At 43.3% G+C, this 20349-nt stretch overlaps 1 protein-coding gene across 1 annotated transcript in view; it reads right to left on the bottom strand.

Moving 5' to 3' along the window:
* The window catches only part of dlg2 (discs, large homolog 2 (Drosophila)), a 507064-nt gene that overhangs the window by 477036 nt on the left and 9679 nt on the right, over positions 1-20349 (bottom strand). The window contains 1 exon segment of the mRNA XM_078402648.1: positions 11230-11361. Within this exon segment, the coding sequence (XP_078258774.1) occupies positions 11230-11361 (132 nt within the window).

The raw sequence follows: 20349 nt of genomic DNA on the forward strand, positions 1-20349 counted from the left end.
TGAAATTTCCATCATGTGAACATCACATTTATAGCATCACATTTGGTAAAGTCTGTCTGTCTATTACTAAAACTCTCGGTTTGTTTGTGTGTATATGTTTGTGTGTTTGTGTGTGTACCATGCCCTCTACACAACCAAAACGGTACACGACTTCGCAACAATTTTAGGCCCACCCTAGTCACCATTCCCCCGTGGTCTGAATAAACCCACTTTTGTTACTTTTTAAAAACAATTTACCTAATAAACTTTATTAAATGTGCCCCCCCCCCCCCCGGAGGACCAGCGGGAGGACCGGCGCGCCCAGCGTCTGACCATCCTCCAGTGGTGCAGGGGATACACAAGATGGCCGCCCCCGCCGTTCGCAGCCGAGTTGCAGGAGAGGCTTCGCTTCCATGCCTGGCCCGCAGGAGAAACGGGGCCAAAATCAGTGCCTTCTCCCTGTCCACTCTCGCTCACCCATGGCCCCGGGGGAAACTCCCCGCCCGGCAACAGGTCCATGCCATTGTCGCCGCTTGGCGCACATTGCAGCCGAGCTGCAGGAGACGCTTCGGTTCCACGCCTTGCCCGCAGGAGAGGCCTGCAGGAGAAACGGGGCCGAGGTCAGTGCCTTTTCCCTGTTACCCCTTGCCTGCCCACGGCCACGGGGGCACTCCTCGCCCGACAACAGGTACACAGTTGGGCCGAGGGGGGAGGGGTGGATTGGGAGGAGGGGGGTGAAGGGGTTGGTGGAGGGGGTCAGGGGGAGAGGGGGAGGAGGGAGGAGGGGGGGAGGGGGGGAGGGGGGGAGGGGGTGCTGCACCAATGCAGGAGAGGTTTGGACCCAAAGGGTCCACTTGGTCTAGTGTCCAAATAAATTCAAGGTACATTCAAAGTCATTGTATTTTACCAACCCCAATGGACTTCTCACAACATTGGTCATACCTAGGTGCTTATACATTTACATGTCCAAGACCTTTCAGCCTAGCAGGAGAGCGCCTTCAGCCTCTGATAATGGCAGGGGGAGGATTTATGGTGAAGGCATAACAGATAAATCTTTCTACATGCAATCACCAAGTTTGTTTCAAAGTGCTCTTAACCCATGCAAATTTTGTGAATTCCTACTACTCTGAATCCAAGGCATGGAATGTGACCTTTGAATAATTTTACAACATTTTTTCTTCAGTCTGTTTAGTTTATTGTCTGTCAGGTGTACAGTGAAAAGCTTTTTGTTACAGGTGTACAGTGAAATGCTTTTGTTATTCACAATATTTCTGTACGATCGAACTAATTGAAAATATTGCTGCAGGACATTCACTGTACTATGAGTACATATAAATTGCTTGTCCAAAAGAAAGACAGGAAAGTACAAATTAAAAGCAACTGAATAAGTATATCCAACTTTCAGCCCTCAATACCTAATCTATCAAAGAACAATACAATTTTCCCAGTTTGTTTTCTGTCATGTAACATATTTGCATAATGTTTATATTTTGAAATTTGAATACACATCTTTATTGCTAAAGTTTGAAACCAAATAGAAGTCTCTTATATACACATAGGTTTTACCAATATTTGGTTTCTTGCCACACCTCTACCAACCACCAAGTCTTTTTGAGTAAATAATCTATCAAACAGTTTAGGTGCCTGAAGCCAAGCATCAGCTTGAAGACAACTTATTGTGTCTCCAATGAGTAGATGTTGTTGTTTTAATTTAGCTCCCAGGACTGAAGATATGATTCAAGTCCCAACCACATCTTGTACAATGCACATGGCTTGGTATTTGCACAATTTGTATAATGTTAAGATGCACCTCCCAAAATCCAGTCAGCTCTATCAGTTACACAGCACTTGAGACTTTTTGCTTTTCCAAGTGCCCACCATCACTTCCTACAAGGTGAAACCAAGTAGCGGCTCAAGTGACTGCGAAGCATCACTCCTGGATGAGCTCAATGCATTCTACATATGATTCAAAAAGGAAAGCACTAAGTTGCTTCTCGAGCACCCATTGCTCACTACTCTGCGGGAGCTGTGCGTGGCAGGAGTATCCCGAGGAGCCGCGGACCGTAGACCGAGGACCCACCCGGAAGGTCCAGCTCACCCGCCGCATGCCACGGGCAGAGGACCCGCTCCATGGACCGGATCCCGCCCGGAGGACTCAGCTCCCTCGCCATGGATCGGGGACCCACGGCCTCAATGGGAGAGTGGGCCTAGGGCTCGGCTGGACGGGGTACCACTCCGAGGTCGAGCATGTGGACCGGACGCTGCCTACAGCGATGGTGCAAAAGTGAAGGACACCAATCGCTACGCTTGGTCAGGCCGACCATGCAATGCAGCCAGGACAACAAACCTTCAAGGTCAGATCAAGATCCCTGCACTTACAACAACTGGGACTTGAAAATGGTGCCAAATTAGCGACTCTATAAATGAGGGTGATGATGCCCTACCTTCTGGATCTGATACATTGTCTTGGGTTAAGTTGACAGCAATAACAAAGCTAATTGGGTGGATACCAGTCCATTGATACCTACCATGGAGCAAATGAAGCTGGCAACATAGCTTTCTCTTGCTCTAATAAATATAATCAAATGGTTTGTATGATCTAGAGGCTAGATGCGGGAAGATTGTTCCCGATGTTGGGGGAGTCCAGAACCAGGGGTCACAGCTTAAGGATAAGGGGGAAGTCTTTTAGGACCGAGATGAGAAAACATTTCTTCACACAGAGTGGTGAGTCTGTGGAATTCTCTGCCACAGAAGGTAGTTGAGGCCAGTTCATTGGCTATATTTAAGAGGGAGTTAGATGTGGCCCTTTTTGCTAAAGGGATCAGGGGGTATGGAGAGAAGGCAGGTACAGGCTACTGAGCTGGATGATCAGCCATGATCATATTGAATGGCGGTGCAGGCTCGAAGGGCCGAATGGCCTACTCCTGCACCTATTTTCTATGTTTCTATGTTTCTATCTCACCTAACACTCTGAAGACAGACAAATCCAATTGCAGTAATTATCTCATTGTCTCCCTGATGCCTGACATGGTGATTATCAGCAAGCTCTTCCTCCTATTGCTAAACAGCAACTCCCCTTTTCGTAGAATGGACTGTCAATTTACAGGTACACTGGACAAGATTGGTCCCCATTCTATCACAGATATTAATTTAGATATCAATATCAGGCACGTGAGTGAGGTAAAAAAAAAAGAGGAAAAGAGCCGAGCGCTTTGACGGGGGTCAAAAAATTGGAAAACTTTTGAAAATGTACACACAAAATTACCAGTTTCAAGCCTCTTTTAGTGCATTTCAAAGTTAAAAACAGACATTACAAAATGTGAAAATGTCTGTATACTAATAACATTTCAGTAAATTCGCACATTAATTGACAATCAGCCCAAAAAGGTGGTAATTGGCTTTTCTGCTGTGTTTTATATTTTAACACTCGTAATTAATTTAGTTATATAATCTTGCACTTAAATGTAATATTTACACATTACAATTCCACCACAGATTGTCTGGCACTCTTAGTTCCAGAGCTTTGCTGGTTTATCCAGTTGGCAAAGGAAGTCGGCTATGGGGACAGATACGCTGGCTCCAGCCAGGCTGGAGTTACAGAGCCCCGGCCGCAGATTGCAAATTCAACTCATCGATCGGCCGTGGAAGTCCCAATGAGGTCGAGATTGGCTGCCTTGCCCAGCCTAGGTGCCACATTTTCGGGTAGCCTTCCCGGGCGCCAGGGGATTTCTCGCGGAACCCCTAGCGACCTCTAGCGGCCAAATTGACAAATTGGCCATGGAAGTCCCGATGAGGTCGAGATTGGCTGCCTTGCCCAGCCTAGGTGCCACATTTTTGGGGAGACTTCCAGGGCGCAGGGGGGAGGGGGGGATTTCTCGCAGAACCTCTAGCGACTTCTAGCGGATCCCTAGTGTTCATTACAAGTCGATACATCGGTTTTTTTTTCTTTCTTTTTTTCGATCCGATTTCTCTGTTTATTTGGCAAAGTGAAAAATGCGGAAATCATACAAAAGGCGGGGAAAATGGATTTTAAAAACGCGGAAATCCACGGAAACACAGAAAATTCACATGCCTGTAATATTAAATATTAATTCGCGCCATCATCAGAATCTTTACAAATTAAAACATGCTTACCTTCTCACTTTTACAGTTCTGACCAAGGCCCTTTAATTCAAAACAATGATTCTGTTTCCCTCCTCAATATTGCTGCTTGAACTGCTCAGCATTCTCTTTGGGTTTCCAGCATCTGCAGCTTTTCTGCCTCAAGCATGAAAAGCTATTGGTCAGCAGACAATATGGCAGGTGGGAAGTTGAATATATAAATTCACAAACTGAAACTGTCCATCGGCTTCAGAGGAGGTAATGAGTCATGTGCTGTGCCTTGCACAGCTCGTGTCAACAGTTGCAAAAACAGAATTTTTATATATAATGCAATTCTTTATTTCCCCAAACTACAAAGAACAGAACTGTTTTAAGGCTGGTGTATTAGCTCTCTCCACATCTTTTTTTTAAAAATCACAAGAGAATGAAACAGCCGACAGCTTAGTTGCAAGTAATTATCATAACTAACAAATAATAAACATGCATCACATTAACACCAAAAATAATTTTAAACTAATATGTCAAAGATCTATGCTGTGGTGGCAGATTTATGTTCAGAATGAAAGGTAACAAATCAGGCAACATTTGGATTTGTATCACCTTAACTATGCAAGTCATAGAGCTGTACAACAAAGAACTGAGTCCTTCAGTCCAACTCATCCATGCAACCCGGATGAATGACTAGACTAATTCCATTTGCCCTGCGTTAGGTCTGCATCCCATAACTCCTTTCTTATCCAAGTACCTGTCCAAACTTTTTTTAAACATTGTGTTTGTATCTGCATCTACTACCTCCCCACATCTAACCATCACTTTCTATGAGAAAAACATGTCTCTCATTTCTTTTAAATTACTCCCCTCTCATATTAAACCTATGCCCTTACAATTATAGAGTCATAGAGTCAACTTGCCCACACCGGCCAACATGTCCCAGCTACACTAGTCCCACCAGGTAAGAAGACACTAATGGGAACATCTACAGACCACCAAACAGTAGCTTGGATATAGGGTGTAAGTTGCAGCAGGAGTAAAAATTGGTATGTAACAAAGGTAATGCCACTGTGGTTATGGGGGATTTCAATATGCAGGTAGACTAGACTGTTTAACCCCAAGAAAGGGAGTTTGTAGAGTGCCTCTTAGATGGATTCTTAGAGCAGCTTGTACTAGAGCCGACCAGAGAGAAGGCAATTCTGGATTTAGTGCAGTCACATGAGCCAGATTAAATAAGGGAACTCAAGGTAAAGGAACCACTTGGAGGTAGTGACCATATTATGATTAGTTTTAATCTGCAATTTGAGAGGGAGAAGGTTGAACCAGGAATGTGTGTTGCAGTTGAACAAAGGGTACTATGAAGGCATGAGAGAGGAGCTGGCCAAGGTCGAATGGTAACGGATCCTAGCAGGAATGAGGGTGGAACAGTAATGGCAGGAATTTCTGGGCATAATCCAGAAGATGCAGGATCATTTCATTCCTAAGTGGAAGAAAGATTCTAAGGGCAATAAGAGACAACCGTGGCTGACAAGGGAAGTTAGAGATGGAATAAAACTAAAAGAAAAGATGTATAAGATAGCAAAGAGCAGCGGGAAGCCAGAGGATTGGGCAACTTTCAAAGGACAACAGAAGATAGCAAAAAGGGCAATACGGGCTGAAAAGATGAGGTACAAAGCGAAGCTGGCCAAGAATATAAAGGACAGTAAAAGCTTCTTTAGGTATGTTAAGAGAAAAAGATTCGTAAAGACAAATGTGGGTCCCTTGAAGGCAGAAACAGGGGGTGAAATTATTATGGGTAACAAGGAAATGGAGGAAGAGTTGAACAGGTACTTTGGATCTGTTTTCAAAGGAAGACACAAACAATCTCCCAGATGTACTAGAGGACAGAGGATCTAGGGAGATAGAGGAACTGAAAGAAATTTGCATTAGGCGAGAAATAGTATTGGGTAGACTGATGGGACTGAAGGCTGATAAATTCCCAGGGCCTGATGGTCTGCATCCCAGTGTACTCAAGGAGGTGGCTCAAGAAATCATGGATGCATTGGTGATCATTTTCCAATGTTCAATAGATTCAGGATCAGTTCCTATGGATTGGAGGGTAGCTAATGTTATCCCACTTTTCAAGAAAGGAGTGAGAGAGAGAAAACGGGGAATTATAGACCAGTTAGCCTGACATCGGTGGTGGGGAAGATTATTAAAGAAGCTATAACGGCGTATTTGGATAGCGGTAAAAGGATTGGTCCAAGTCAGCATGGATTTATGAAGGGGAAATCCTGCTTGACTAATCTTCTGGAGTTTTTTGAGGATGTGACAAGTAAAACAGATGGAGAGCCAGTGGATGCAGTGTATCCAGACTTTCAGAAAGCCTTTGATAAGGTCCCACACGAGAGGTTGGTGAGCAGAATTAGAGTACATGGTATTGGGGGTAGGGTATTGACATGGATAGAGAATTGGTTGGCAGACAGGAAGCAAAGAGTAGGAATAAACGGGTCCTTTTCAGAATGGCAGGCAGTGGAGAGTGGAGTGCTGCAAGGCTCGGTGCTGGGGCCGTAACTATTTACAATATATATTAATGATTTGGATGATGGAATTAGAAGTAACAATAGCAAGTTTGCAGATGACACAAAGCTGAGTGGCAGTGTGAACTGCAAAGAGGATGTTAGGAGGTTGCAGGGTGACTTGGACCGGTTGAGTGAGTGGGCAGATGCATGGCAGATGCAGTATAATGTAGATAAATGTGAGGTTATCCACTTTGGCGGCAAAAACAAGGAGCTACGGAAAGGAGAAATTTGGAGGTAAGGAACAACTCAGCAGGAAAGATAGGCCTCCTCCCCCCAAGTCCCGTCGTCTCCAGGAAATCCAATGACTTGTTAAAGAAAGAAGAGGCCTGGGGAAAAGGAACAGCAGAAGAAAGGGACAGCATCAACCTCTTTCAAGAGGACCGAAAACAGAGGCTCTCGAAGCTGCGCAGAGCGGAGAATTTAAGGAAATTACACAAAAAGAAGGAAAAAGCAAGAACAGACCTACAAAGATCCCTTTAAGTTTGTGAAAGGCATTTTCACAAAAGAGAAAAGTGGATCCCGAGCAAGCGTCAAAAGAGGAGGTTGAAGGATACATCAGAACCATCCACGCTGATGAGCTAAAAGATGAACCGATACTTGTCCCCGCTGACATCCCACCAATCTCACCACCACAACACCAATTTGACATCAGCCCTCCCAAGCTGAGTGAGGTGAAAGAGGCACTGAAGAAGGCAAGAACGTCATCTGCACCAGGCACTAACGGTGTTCGTATTGTGTCTACACGAATACCCCGGATGTTCTGAAATTCCTCTGGAGGAACTTGAGGGTTGCGTGGGAAAAGTAAGTTATACCCAAAACCTGGCGAAGAGTGGGGGGAGTGCTGATCCCAAAAGAAAATAATTTGTTCACCATCGAACAGTTTTGCCAAATAAACCTTCTTAACATAGAAGGCAAGATCTTTTTCAGTGTGTTGGCGCAAAGACTTAAAGTATCTGAAACAAAATCATTTCAATCCAAAAGGCTGGCATAGCAGGCTTCTTGGGATGCCTTGAACATACCAGATTCATATGGCATCAAATCCAGACTGCTAGGAAAGAAAGGATCTGCATGTCTTGTTCCTCAACCTGGCCAACACCTATGGATCAGTTCCTCATTCCCTACTGTGGACTGCTTTTGAATTCTTTCAGGTGCCTGCAACAATAACAAATCTGGTAAAACACTACTACCGGAATCTGCAATTTTGTCTCACAAAAGGGGGAGGGGGAGGGAGGGAGAGGGGGGAGAGGGAGAGAGACGATCCAAACATACAGCCTTTAGTATTTCAGCTTGCAGTAAAAAAACAAACTTATTGCTATTGAAAATACATTTCTGTTTGAAAAGACATTTTCGAAAATCCTGCAGATAAAATAACTGTTATTGTACATCCAAAACCATTTCGCCCCTAAACCTCTTTCTCTCCTCCTCCTCCTCCTCCTCCCCAATTGACACAACAGTTTCTGCAAAACAACCATCACATTATAGTAGACCTATCTATACTTCTCCATTCAACATGGCAGAGAAAATATGATAGTGCATTCAAGGGCTGTAACTGTGAGATAAATTATACAATTGTGGCGACTCCTGAGAGTGAGCCCACTCCTTGGCCGAACCCTCGGCACTGAGATTGACATGGTCTGGGACTGCCAGTCCACGGGGTTTCCCAGCAGGGGTTTGGTGGAGAGAGAGGAGAGTGAACATGTGCGCTGGCAGCTTATAATAAAGCATCCCGACTGGACTAACCTGGCGTCTAGCCTTATTTCGGGCTGAACCGATCGCTCCCGCCACACAAAACCAAAAAACCTCTTTGGGCGCAAACTTAAGTTTCTCAATCCTTCAGAACAGAGTGTTGGTGATTCTTTTAAAACATTCATTTCCTTCCTCCCAATTTTCTTTTGCATAAATTAATTTACAATTAATTAATATATTCTTCTGGTTGTGGCTCCATTTGCCTCAGTAAAGAATCTGGCTGGTTTAAGAGCCATGCTGTGGTTTATTGCACACTGGTGCAACAAATTCCTTGTAGAAGATTCAGAGATTAAACAATCTCTGGAAACTAGGCTGCCATTCAGAAGCCTGTCAAATGTCTTAAGGCCCTGTCCCAGTTAGGCGTTTTTTAAGGCGACTGCTGGCGACTGTCATTGTCGTAGCAGGTCGCCGAAAAACCGGCGACTGGACCCCCCCTACGACAATATCTATGACAAGCTACAACAACCTACAATCTAGTCGACGTCAAGCTACGGCAAGTTACCGAAAACCGGCGACCCAATCGTCGTAAGTAGAACGTCCACCTACAACCGCACCTACGACAACCTACCGCCACAGAGGCGACAACCTACGACAACCGAAAAAAACCTACGTCCACCTGCGACAAGCTACGACACTGAAGACTGAAGATAACGGAAGACAATTCACGTTTCACCCACTTTCCCTATAAAAGGGGCTGTACGGTAGGGTTTCCAATCATTCTACATCATGACTATTTGAAAGTGATGCCATGAGAAACTACTCTGAAATACAATAACTTCATACATCAATTTTCCATCAAAAAGTCAAGAATTTCCTTTATTGATATACAAATTGTTTTAAAGGTTGATAAGAACATACAACAGTGCATACAAAAATATTGGAATAAACTTCAATAAATTTCAATAAACTTCAAACTTCAAACTTTAAAATTCAAACTTTAAACAATACAAGTGCAAAAACACACAAAACCTAACATCATTTATGGACACATTACACTGATCAGACCAAGTCCACACTTGGAATTCGCCGAAGTCAGCACCGGCGACAACCTTAATCACCTGGCAACAACCTGGCAACAACCTACTTCACCGACAACCTGGCGACAACCTACGACAGCGCCCACGTCAGGAGAGGTCAAGCTACGCTCATTGGCGTCAAATCAACAGTCGCTGAAAAATGTCATGCCATCACAAAATCCAGCGACGACCAGAAAAACACTGCGACTCTATGGAGACTACTCATGACCATGCCTGCGACACCTGCGGTGACTGTGCGGTGACCGTGTGGCGACAGCCTAGTCACCTGTAGTCGCCTAAAAAAAATCGCCAAACTGGGACAAGGCCTTTAGGGTAGCTGTCAACATGATGAAGCCAAATGACATTAGAGGAAGTGATTTTTGACAAAATATTAACCATTTCTATTTCCACAGATGCTGACTGGCCTGCAGAGATTCCAGCATTTTGGCCTTTAATGGCAGATAGAGTTGCCAGACACTCAAGATCATTTTATTCAGTCAGTGAAATCCAAAACATCAAATGATCCTTTAATAAACTATTTAGTTTAAAGAGTAGATGTTTTGCTCTGCGGAACGAAGATTTCAATTAATGACAAGTGAGCAGTTACATTCTAGAAGTCATGTTAGGTAGCCCTTCCAAATGAAGGATGACATCCTCCATTGCAGTTTTGTCGATTTTGAAGTGCACGATGCAATTAATGTGGAACCTGCACAGTGTGCCACAGGTGAAGCAGCAGATGCTTAACAATGCAGCTTATACTATTTACGCTGAGCATCTGCTTACTCCTAGTAAATGCACTCCAAATCCTTAATGCCATTGAAAATGCTCATTCCATTTTTGGGTGGTCATGGGCTGCGAATCGGTGGCAATATTACATATTTTTCAAGTGGTTTTGAGAACATCTTGACATAGTTTTTTCTACTCACCCTAGTAACTTCCATCCATAGAGCTTGAAATAAGCTGTCTGTCTCAGAAGTCTGGTGTCGGTCATGCAAATGACATGCCCATCAAAGCAAACCGTTTATTCCATTTTTACTATTGACATGAGAGAATGGTTCACAAAGATCTGCTTATCCTTCTGATCGATTTGTATGATTTGCTTGGTGGATATCTCTATGTTTTAAGCTTTCTCGTAAGAGGCAGAGATCACCAAGACAGCTTCAGCTTTTTGCCAGGATTGAGTTCTTCCTCATCAAACACTTTCCTCGCAATAAACATCAAAACTAATTTGACATCATGTTTTTGATTTATACTAATTACAACTGTAAACAGTAAAAGTAATTGAAAGCAGATCCATGTGGTTTTGCTTTGTAAGATATAAAATTAGTTATACAGGGCTGCCAAAGATAACAATATTAAATAAAATCAGATCTACCCCATTTAAAAACAGGCTGTGCTTATTATGTGATCAGTACATTCAATCTTTCATACAGATATGGTGCTAACTTTCCAGAATGATCTTAGAGTTAAGGACATAAACTGAAAAATAACAATCTTGGTGCATGCTTCCCATACAATTTTAACTCACTGCGCCTTAGTTTTCTAATCAATATTAACATAAGTATTATTAATGTCTATTAATAGTAATAAAGATTTGGACTCCCTAAACTAAACACAGTCCATCTAAATCTGAATGATCCTTTGTATTCAATGGATTGCTTCCAGTATAGCATCATTAAACTGTTTTCTTTCAATGCTTAAAATAATCTCAATCCACTTCTTAAACAAACAGTAAAACCTGGGAATTTCACAAAATAACACTTCTCTGAAGACCATTCAGATTACTTGTGTATCATCTACATAAATATAGAAGGTCCTCATATCTTGAAACATACCTAGTAGTGCTTGAAACAAGCCACTTCGGAAGATACTTATTACTTTTTCAACTGCTATCTTCAGTTGTCTTTCCTCTGGTTTCTTCAGTTTTGAGCAGTAGTCCTCAAGAAGCAGTAGAGCCCGTTCGGTATCTAAAATCCAGAAGAAAAATACATTAATACAGAGATTAAAGATTTGCAGAATGAAGATGCACCAAAATATACACATGATAATGTTACAGCACATTTCAACCTATTGTCTCTTTATGGATTACAACTTCAAATCTACTGACCCAGCATAATGCAGTTACACCATTGTAATCATTTCTGCAAACATAGAGAGAAGGAAACCAATTATGAAAATATTCTACGTTATTGTTCTTGAGCAGTACTACAGTTCTCTTATGCTGCAGTCAATAAGCATTACAGCTTTTTGTTTGCATTTTCATAAGCAAATCTCAAATGTATTCTTTCCTGTCAGGATAACATTATTCATTGCTCAAATCAATGATAATGAATTAAAACAAAAACATAATATAGATGCTGGAAATCTGAAATAAAGAAACAATATACTGAAACTACTCCGGTTAGACACCAGATGTTAATATTTCAGATCAATGTCTTCAAAAACCTGCACTGATGAAAGCTTGCGGATCTGAAATATTAACTTTCTCTCAAATGAGATCACTTCTGCACCTCCACTCAAATATTTCAAGTTCTTCCACTGATATTTTCTAGTTCTACACACGCTTTACCTGAACTTCAATGGTTCAATGATTCAATGGTCCTTTATTGTCACGTGTACCGAGGTACAGTGAAATTTATTTACCATACAGTCATACCAAAAAAGCAACAAGATACAAAACTACTTAAAGATTAAACATAAACAGCCACCACAGCGACATGTGAGAATCCATAGGGCACACAGCATAAGCAGAGACCCACAGCCATCAGTTCAATGTCCGGGCCACACACGCGCTCTTTGCACCTCAAATACAAACATAAACTTCACAAAAGTAATTCTCACTATCAACATAATCTGAAATGTGATCATTTACATCTGCTGTAAACATGTAGGTCCTCAGTTTTACATGTCATCTAAAAGACTGTACACCACCCTCTCAGTTCTGTACTGCAACATAAGTCAAGATTACTTATGCAAAAGAAAAGTGCTGGTGGAAATTTGCAGGCCAGGCAGCATCTGTGGGAAATGGACAACATTTCAGGTTGGGACCCTCTACTCCACTTCTTTTGTTGAAGATTCTAGCACCTGCAGTCTCATCTCTCAAGATTACTTAAACTTGTTTTTCAAGAGATTACCTGAATTCACAATCTTCTGACTAAATTGAGTAACTGCAACATTTACCATTTACAAAATTCACTGCAGCCATCTTGCACTTATAAAAGAGGGTCCAAATGTGAACAAACATTGATGAAATGTCCATTGAACATTATCAGAGTGGCTATCAGCTCACTCACTCAATGGCACTTTGGTACAAGTGTTACTACTTAGCAGCCTGTACCAAATTCTATTCAGTCTTTCTACAGGCAGGTATCGCTTGCTGTAGGAGCCATTTATGCTTAATTCAGTTATTGTCATTGGGGGAGTCCAGAACCAGGGGCCACGGTTTAAGAATAAGGGGTAGGCCATTTAGAACAGAGATGAGGAAAAACGTTTTCAGTCAGAGAGTTGTGAATCTGTGGAATTCTCTGCCTCAGAGGGCAGTGCAGGCCAATTCTCTGAATACATTCAAGAGAGAGCTAGATAGAGCTCTTAAGGATAGCGGAGTCAGGGGGTATGGGGAGAAAGCAGGAACGGGGTCCTGATTGAGAATGATCAGCCATGATCACATTGAATGGCGGTGCTGGCTCGAAGGGCCGAATGTCCTACTCCTGCACCTATTGTCTATTGTGTTATGGCTATGTTTTAATATTTCTAGTTTATGTCTTTTTTGCCTGCTTGTGGGTGTGACTTAATACGCAATGGGGAGTGTCTAGATGGGAGGAGGCTAGCGTGTCGACAGAGGTTTTGGGTCAGTTTAGACTCGGAGGATGGTGAGCATACAGTTCTTTACCACACGCTCGTACCATACGCTTGTATCATCTATATTTGTAAGAACCATACGGTAATAACTGTAAGAATTCTAGATATTGTTTGAAGAAGAAACAGTTGATAAAGTACGGAAACTGACGAATTAATCTAAGATTTGTGCTACTTTAATAAAACCAATTAATGAAGAAAAGAAGTTTGGAAGATTCGTTTTGTCATATCAGGGTGCGACGTGTGCATAAGCTATAACTACATTTCATCCCCGAGAAGTAATGGCTATTGAAGTGGGATTTCGAGATGGTATAGAAACTGCCATTACACTTGCTTCATTTTCTTAGGAGCGCCACACCATTACCGCACACAAGCTGCAGTGGGCAGCTTCTTCTCCTCCTCCTTCAGCGGCCGCTTCCACCGATGGCGGTGTCGGCGAGGGCCGCTTCCACCGATGGCGCCGTCGCGACTTCAGAAAGATGACGGCCATTCTCCTCCTCCTCCTCACGCTCCGCCATCTTGTGCGGGCCCCCGCAGTCGCCTGCCTCGAGTAGTCCCAGCCCACAGCCGCCCAGCCGCGCTATCCGTCTCCTACCTCTGCGGCTCTCAACCGCCGCGCTATCTGTCTCGAGTAGTCCGGGCTCGGCCAGGCCACAGCAACGGCCGCACTCCGGAGCTCCCTCCTCCTCCCTGCACGCTCGGTAAGTGGTAAGTGGCTTTCGTCGCCAACGGGTCCGCAGAGGGGAGTGGGCGTGGGGGCCGAGTGGGTGGAGGGGAGGGTGGGGGGAGGAGGGGGAGAGTGGGGGTCGGGGACATTGAGGGTGGGGGAGGAGGGGGTGGGGAGGGGGGAGGAGGGGTGGGGGAGGGAGCAGTGGGGGAACAGTGGGGGTGGGGGAGAAGGAGGACAGTGGGGGGCAGGAGAGAGTGGGGGTGGGGAGGAGGGGAGAGTGTGGGTGGGGGAAGGGAGGGAGGTGGGGGTCAGGATAGGGGGAGGGGGGAATAGGGGTGGGGAAGGGGGAATCGGGGTGGGGAGGGGGGAATGGGGGTGGAGGCAGGGCTGGGGGAGTGGGGGCAGGGGAGGGGCAAGTGAGGGTGGGGTAGGGGGGATGGAGTGGGTCAGTGGGGGGAGGAGGGGGGGGATGAGGATTGAGTGGGGGGGCTGAGGGTGCTACACCAATACAGGAGAGGCTGAGTCCAGGGCTCACTCAGTGACGACACCCTCTCCCCTTCCCTGATCCCCTCTAGGAGGAATGGGCCCAACGGGTCAACTTGGTCTAGTCTATCTATATACTAAAACACTCATTTGTTTGTTTGTTTGTTCCTGAACTACAGCCAAAACAGTACACGATAGCGCGACAATTTTAGGTCCACCTTACTCACCGTCGTCCCTTTGGTGCTAATGGACGGAGTTTCATTGAAATAGCCCTAATATTTTTTAAGTTATTCATATTTTTAAGTTTAAATCTATCTCTTAGGGAGGGAGAGGGGGAGTGGGAGGGGAAGGGAGGGAGGGGAGGAGGGATAAGGAGGGTTGAGGGGGATGGAGTGGGGGGGGGAAGGGGGGAGGAGAAGTGGGGGAGGGGAAGGGGGGAGGGGGCGAGCAGAGGGGACGAGGGGTTGGAGGGAGGGGAGGGGGAGGGGAGGAGGGAGGGGAGAGGGGAGGAGGGAGGGGAGAGCGGGGATGGAGAGGGGACGGGAGGGGGGAGAAGGGGGAGGGGAGGAGGGTGCTGCACCAATGCAGGAGAGGCTTGGGCCCAACGGGTCCACAGGCTAGTATTTCATTTTTTTCTGCTAAATCAGGTTGACACTGCATTGTTAGCAGCAGATATTTGCATCACAGTTCGTGCCCTGGTTTAATAGTCATGGTAAAATGTGATTATGCTAGGTCACAATATTAGATTTTGTGGAATACAGTTCTGCGGCTGATTGTTCACATCATTTCACAGGTGTCTAGTTGGAGCTGTTTGGACTCTATTATGCCAATAGCACCCTGCAGTACTTCATACTGGAGACTCGTTGGTGCTGGTGAGAGGTGGAATTTGCAAGCAGCATGCAGGAGAACATTTGTACACTCAAGTTTTCAGCTTTTAAAGCCAATATCTGCAGTCAGCACTATAGGAGTTGGAAATGAGCTTTTAAGCCATTTAAATACATTTGTGATCTTATGATCAAAGAGACCTCTAGACAAGAATGAAAAGCAGGGCATGCAATACGATGCGCCTCCCTAGCATCTTTTTGGTCAATGTACAATCGTTGGGGAGCAAGACTGCTGTATCAGAGGGATATGGAGATCCACTGTGGACAACGATACACAGAGACATGGCTCACTCCCAACTCTCCAGACATGGTGCACGAGTCAGATGGTCTTTCCATCCACCATATGGACAGCAACGTCAAGAAAAGGAAGAGCCAGCGACATTTGCTTCAGGATAAACTTGCTCGGAAATGGTCAGCTCCCAACTTGGAACATCTGGTGGTTAAGTACTGACCATTTTACCCACTGCAAGTGTTCTCTGTTGAACACTAAATGCATTCAATCTAGCACTTGAAGAATTGAGTGTCACAATCAACAAACATGATACAGTTTAATCCTACTCCTCTTTCATCATCATTGGGGACCTCAGCCAGGATAGTTTGACGTAATATCTTCCTAACTCTGATCAACACCAACTTGGTAACATCTCCGCCTCACTGACTATCAGCACAGGTGCATCTCGGGGCTGTGTTTAGCCCCTTGCTTTACTTTCTTTACACCCGTGACTCTGTGGCTAGGTTCAACTCCAATACCATCCATAAATTTATCGACATCAATTTTGTTGGCTGAATCACTAGTGGTGATGAGTCAGCATACAGGAATGAGATAGAACACCTATTGTTTGTGTGGTGCCACAACATCCACCTCTCACTCAATGTCAACAAAACCAAAGGACTATTCATTGACTTCAGAAAGAGAAGTCGTGAAACCATCCACCATTTTTCATGGGTAAATCAGTGGTGAAGAGTGGTAGCAACTTAAAATTCTTGGGCCATAACATCTCTGATGAGGTATCCTGGGCCTAGTACCAAGATGTAATGAAGGCAGCGCACTAGCGCCGCTAGTTTCTTCGAAGTTTAAAGAGATTCAGCGTGTCATTAAATGCTCCAACAAACCTCTACCAATGCATTGTAGAAAGTATCCTGACTGGTTGCATCATGGCCTTGTCCAGTGATTTCAATGCACAGAAATGCAGAGGCTACAGAGCGCAACAATCTCAGCCCAGACCAACACAGGCACTGCCCTCCTTACCATTGAAAGCATCTACATGAGACACTGCATAAGGCAGCATCAGTCATCAAAATCTTCACCTTGCAGGCCATGCCCTCTGCCCACCACCGTTACTGCCAGTCAGGAGGTAGAGAAACCTGAAACCCACCAGGTTCAGAAACAGCTACTTGCACAACCATGGTCTCGTTGTTCCTTTTTGTTATTGCATTAATGTCTTGTTTTATTTGCCAGCCTTTTTCTTTTGGCCATCTTTAATAATTTATACATAATTTATGAATAAGTTATGTTCTTGGTTGTTGCCCGAGTCAAAGCGCCTGCGATGTTGCTGCAAGCAAGATTTTTCATTGTACTTGTAGCTCACTGAATTTGTGCATATTAAAATTAACTCTATTTGACGTGACCAAGATTGGAATTTGCCGCCATGAGGACTTGGCAGTAGACAATCCTACCAATCTAGGCAACTTACAGATGTATCTGTAACAGATAGGCTATTGAGAAATGGGGTTTATTTTGCTTTGATAGACACAAAATGCTGGAGTAACTCAGCAGGACAGGCAGCATCTCTGGATAGAAGAAATGGGTGATGTTTCGGATCGAAATCCTTCTTTAGGTTCTGTTGCCACCTGCCGCAACAAGGACTCACCTAGTGGTAAACCTTAATGCCCTCTTACCAGATTGCATTCGAAGGCCTCGAGCCATCAATACTTTTGCAACATGGAGGAATTTTGATTCAAATACAGATGGCTTCATGCTGAAAATCAAGTTCAAACAAGCTTTTGCTCTTGCTTTACAGGAGGTTTTGGTCATCCCTGAGCTCACCTCAGATACATACAGAGGATGGTAATCAGATATCAGCAGGTTTCTTATTCATTTATGAAATATGAAGTTCATTGTGGCTGTGGTCAACATTTCTTAGGAATTTTAGGCCACTCTTTTCTGACTGCCGATCACTAAACTTATCCCCCCCCCCCCCACCATTCGAATTTGACTGATCAATGAGACAGACATACCTGGGAACTGTAATGGGAGATTTGAGGGTATCGCCCAAAAAGATATAATTCTGAGAGTATAAGTAAATGTTACTTGTCCAGTGTATGAGACAGATCTCCCAATTTTAAACACCCCAAATGGTAAATTGTATCATTCAGGTCAGTGGATATTTTCAAGGCAGAGATAGATAGATTCCTGATTAGTACAGGTGTCAGTGGTTATGGGGAGAAGGCAGGAGAATGGGGTTAGGAAGAAGAGATAGATCAGCCATGGCAGTGTAGACTTGATGGGCCAAATGGCCTAATTCTACTCCTATTCCTTATGACCTTTTGACCAATTCAAACAAATCTCCAGATGTTCATCAGATAGGCTTTGTGCTGAGCTGTGCTGAGAATAACTTGGCAGTGACCGAAATTGGTGCCCAAGATGCTTGTGACCCATCTGGTCCTATTACTTTGTTTAAAATGTAGCAGTTTTGTTGTAAACAAATGGCATACTAGGCTATTTTAAAGGCAATTAAAAATCAAATGCAAGTCTGACGTTACACATTAGCCAAATACTTTAAAAGCCACATATTTATACTCATGATGAATTTCATAGTTATGACAATTGAGTTGGTTCATGATTACTGCCACGAAAACAAGCATTAAAAAAAATCCAGATTACTTATTCAATTAATTTTAAACTCCTCAAATGTTATTACTCAGGTTTTTGGTAATGAATTATCCATGATGCCTTCGCAAGCTTATATGCCATAGCTAAACACTATCTAGAACAAGTCCGAGAACAGATATCTTGATTTGTCAATCTTCACATTGCTGCCTTTGTGCCAAGAGCTTCCAGTAGGCTCCCTCATTCTTCAATAACTATGTTTCAGATTTCAAAATAAAGCAAGTAGACCTTCAAATACAAAGACAAAGACAAAAAATGCAAATCTGAAATAAAAAATTTTAATGCTATGAACACAAACTATTTTAGAGGTGCAATGCCTGGCCCATTTTGTTTAAAAAAGCTGACAAACCATCTTATTCTCTATAAATGTGTCTACTCTGCTATGTATTGCTAAGATTCTCTTTTTTCAGTATGTGACAATTGTTTTCTACATGTGAAAACATTTGGAAAATAACTATTTTCATGATTTAATACTGAGCAAACTTGATTAGCAGAGTTATCTTCTCAATAGCCCCTAATGCTGAGGAATTAACATCCAACATTATCAGACACATCAGAAATGAGCTGAAAACATGAACTTGCACGTTCTGATTTTCTGACCTACTTTGCCACAAGCATAATGATGAATATGAAATAAGAACACAAGAACAAAAACTGGTATATGAATATAAAATATACTGAGTATTTAGAACCTCTATTTTATTGGACTGTTAGGACACTAGTTTTCACCACAACTGCCTTGATAAATAGCATACCTTTTCATACTGATAACATTAAAGCAACACTTGCAGTTTGGAAAACAAAATATTTTAGATTTCCATTGGACATGAAAAAGAGAGAAAAATCCCGACACAAGTCAGACACCTTTTATGGAGAGGGAACAGTTAACACTTCAGTCAAAGATCTGCCATAATAACTGCTGCATCAACATTGTTAATCTCTCCACAGATGTTACTTGGCCTGCTCTGAATTTTCAGCATTTTCCATTTTTATTTGCAGCTTATAAATAAGCACATCCACTTTTATGACCTCAGTACCATGAAATGTGAAGCTCTGTTCAGCTCACCTACGCACAGAACATTAAAGGAAAGCATCTTGCAGCTGGCCAATCAACATGATTACCTTTCATTTTTAGTTCAGAGGATGTGATTTTTTCAGGCAAAAAAACAAATCTACAATAGATCTGTAAATTCCTTCAAAACTACTTTCGTTTGTCCTCCTAAGCTATTTGTGCTTCTCTCCCACTTTGAAATTCCCATTCATTAATCCAAATAGACATCACCCTTGTCATAATTATTTAGATTTTATTTTAAGCAAATTCTTCATGTGTTTTATCCCACCCCGACATTTCCCCAATTTTAAATGGAGAATGTGTAACTTTAAATTGCCCAAATTTCTTAAAAACCATTAATATTGCTTGTAGCTGTCAGCTTTTACCTATTTAGCAAAGATGCAAGTTCTGAAATTCAATGCTGATTATTAATTGTGGGACACCTATTTTCCCCTGGATGCGGTCCCCCAAGATGCCAATCCTCCACAGATTTTACAGCACTTAAAATAGGAAATCTGGCCAATGAACTAGATTAACCTGGTGCAACCTGCTGAAGCAGGCCCACTAATTGCAATGGAAAGAATTGCCTGCAGAAATAAAGGACAAGCTTATTTCCTTTATGATTCGCATTGATATGGATGTACGTGCATTTATGCTTGCATTAATTTTAATTTAATAGTTTTGAGTGTTCTTGAATATTTATGCAGGTCTCGATTCCATTTGACAAGGTTCCGCATGGTAGGCTGCTCTGGAAGGTTAGATCGCATGGGATCCAAGGAGAGATAGCTGAATGGATAGTAAATTGGCTTCATGGAAGGAAGCTGTGGGTGTTGGTACAAGGTTAACTGGAGGCCTGCGACTAGTGGTGTGCCTCAGGGTTCAGTGCTGGGCACGTTACTATTTGTCATCTACATTAATGATTTGATGAGAACATACAGGGTAAGATAAGCAAGTTTACTGATGACACAAATGTGGGCAGTTTTGCAGATAGTGAAGATGGTTGTGAAAGATTGCAGCAGGATCTGGATTGATTGGTCAGGTGGGCTGAGGAATGGTTGATGGAATTTAATACAGAGAAGTGTGAGGTATTGCATTTTGGGCCATCTAACAAGGGCAGGACCT

This window comes from Rhinoraja longicauda, chromosome 7 (assembly GCF_053455715.1).
Source record: "Rhinoraja longicauda isolate Sanriku21f chromosome 7, sRhiLon1.1, whole genome shotgun sequence".
In the NCBI taxonomy this organism is placed as follows: domain Eukaryota; kingdom Metazoa; phylum Chordata; class Chondrichthyes; order Rajiformes; family Arhynchobatidae; genus Rhinoraja; species Rhinoraja longicauda.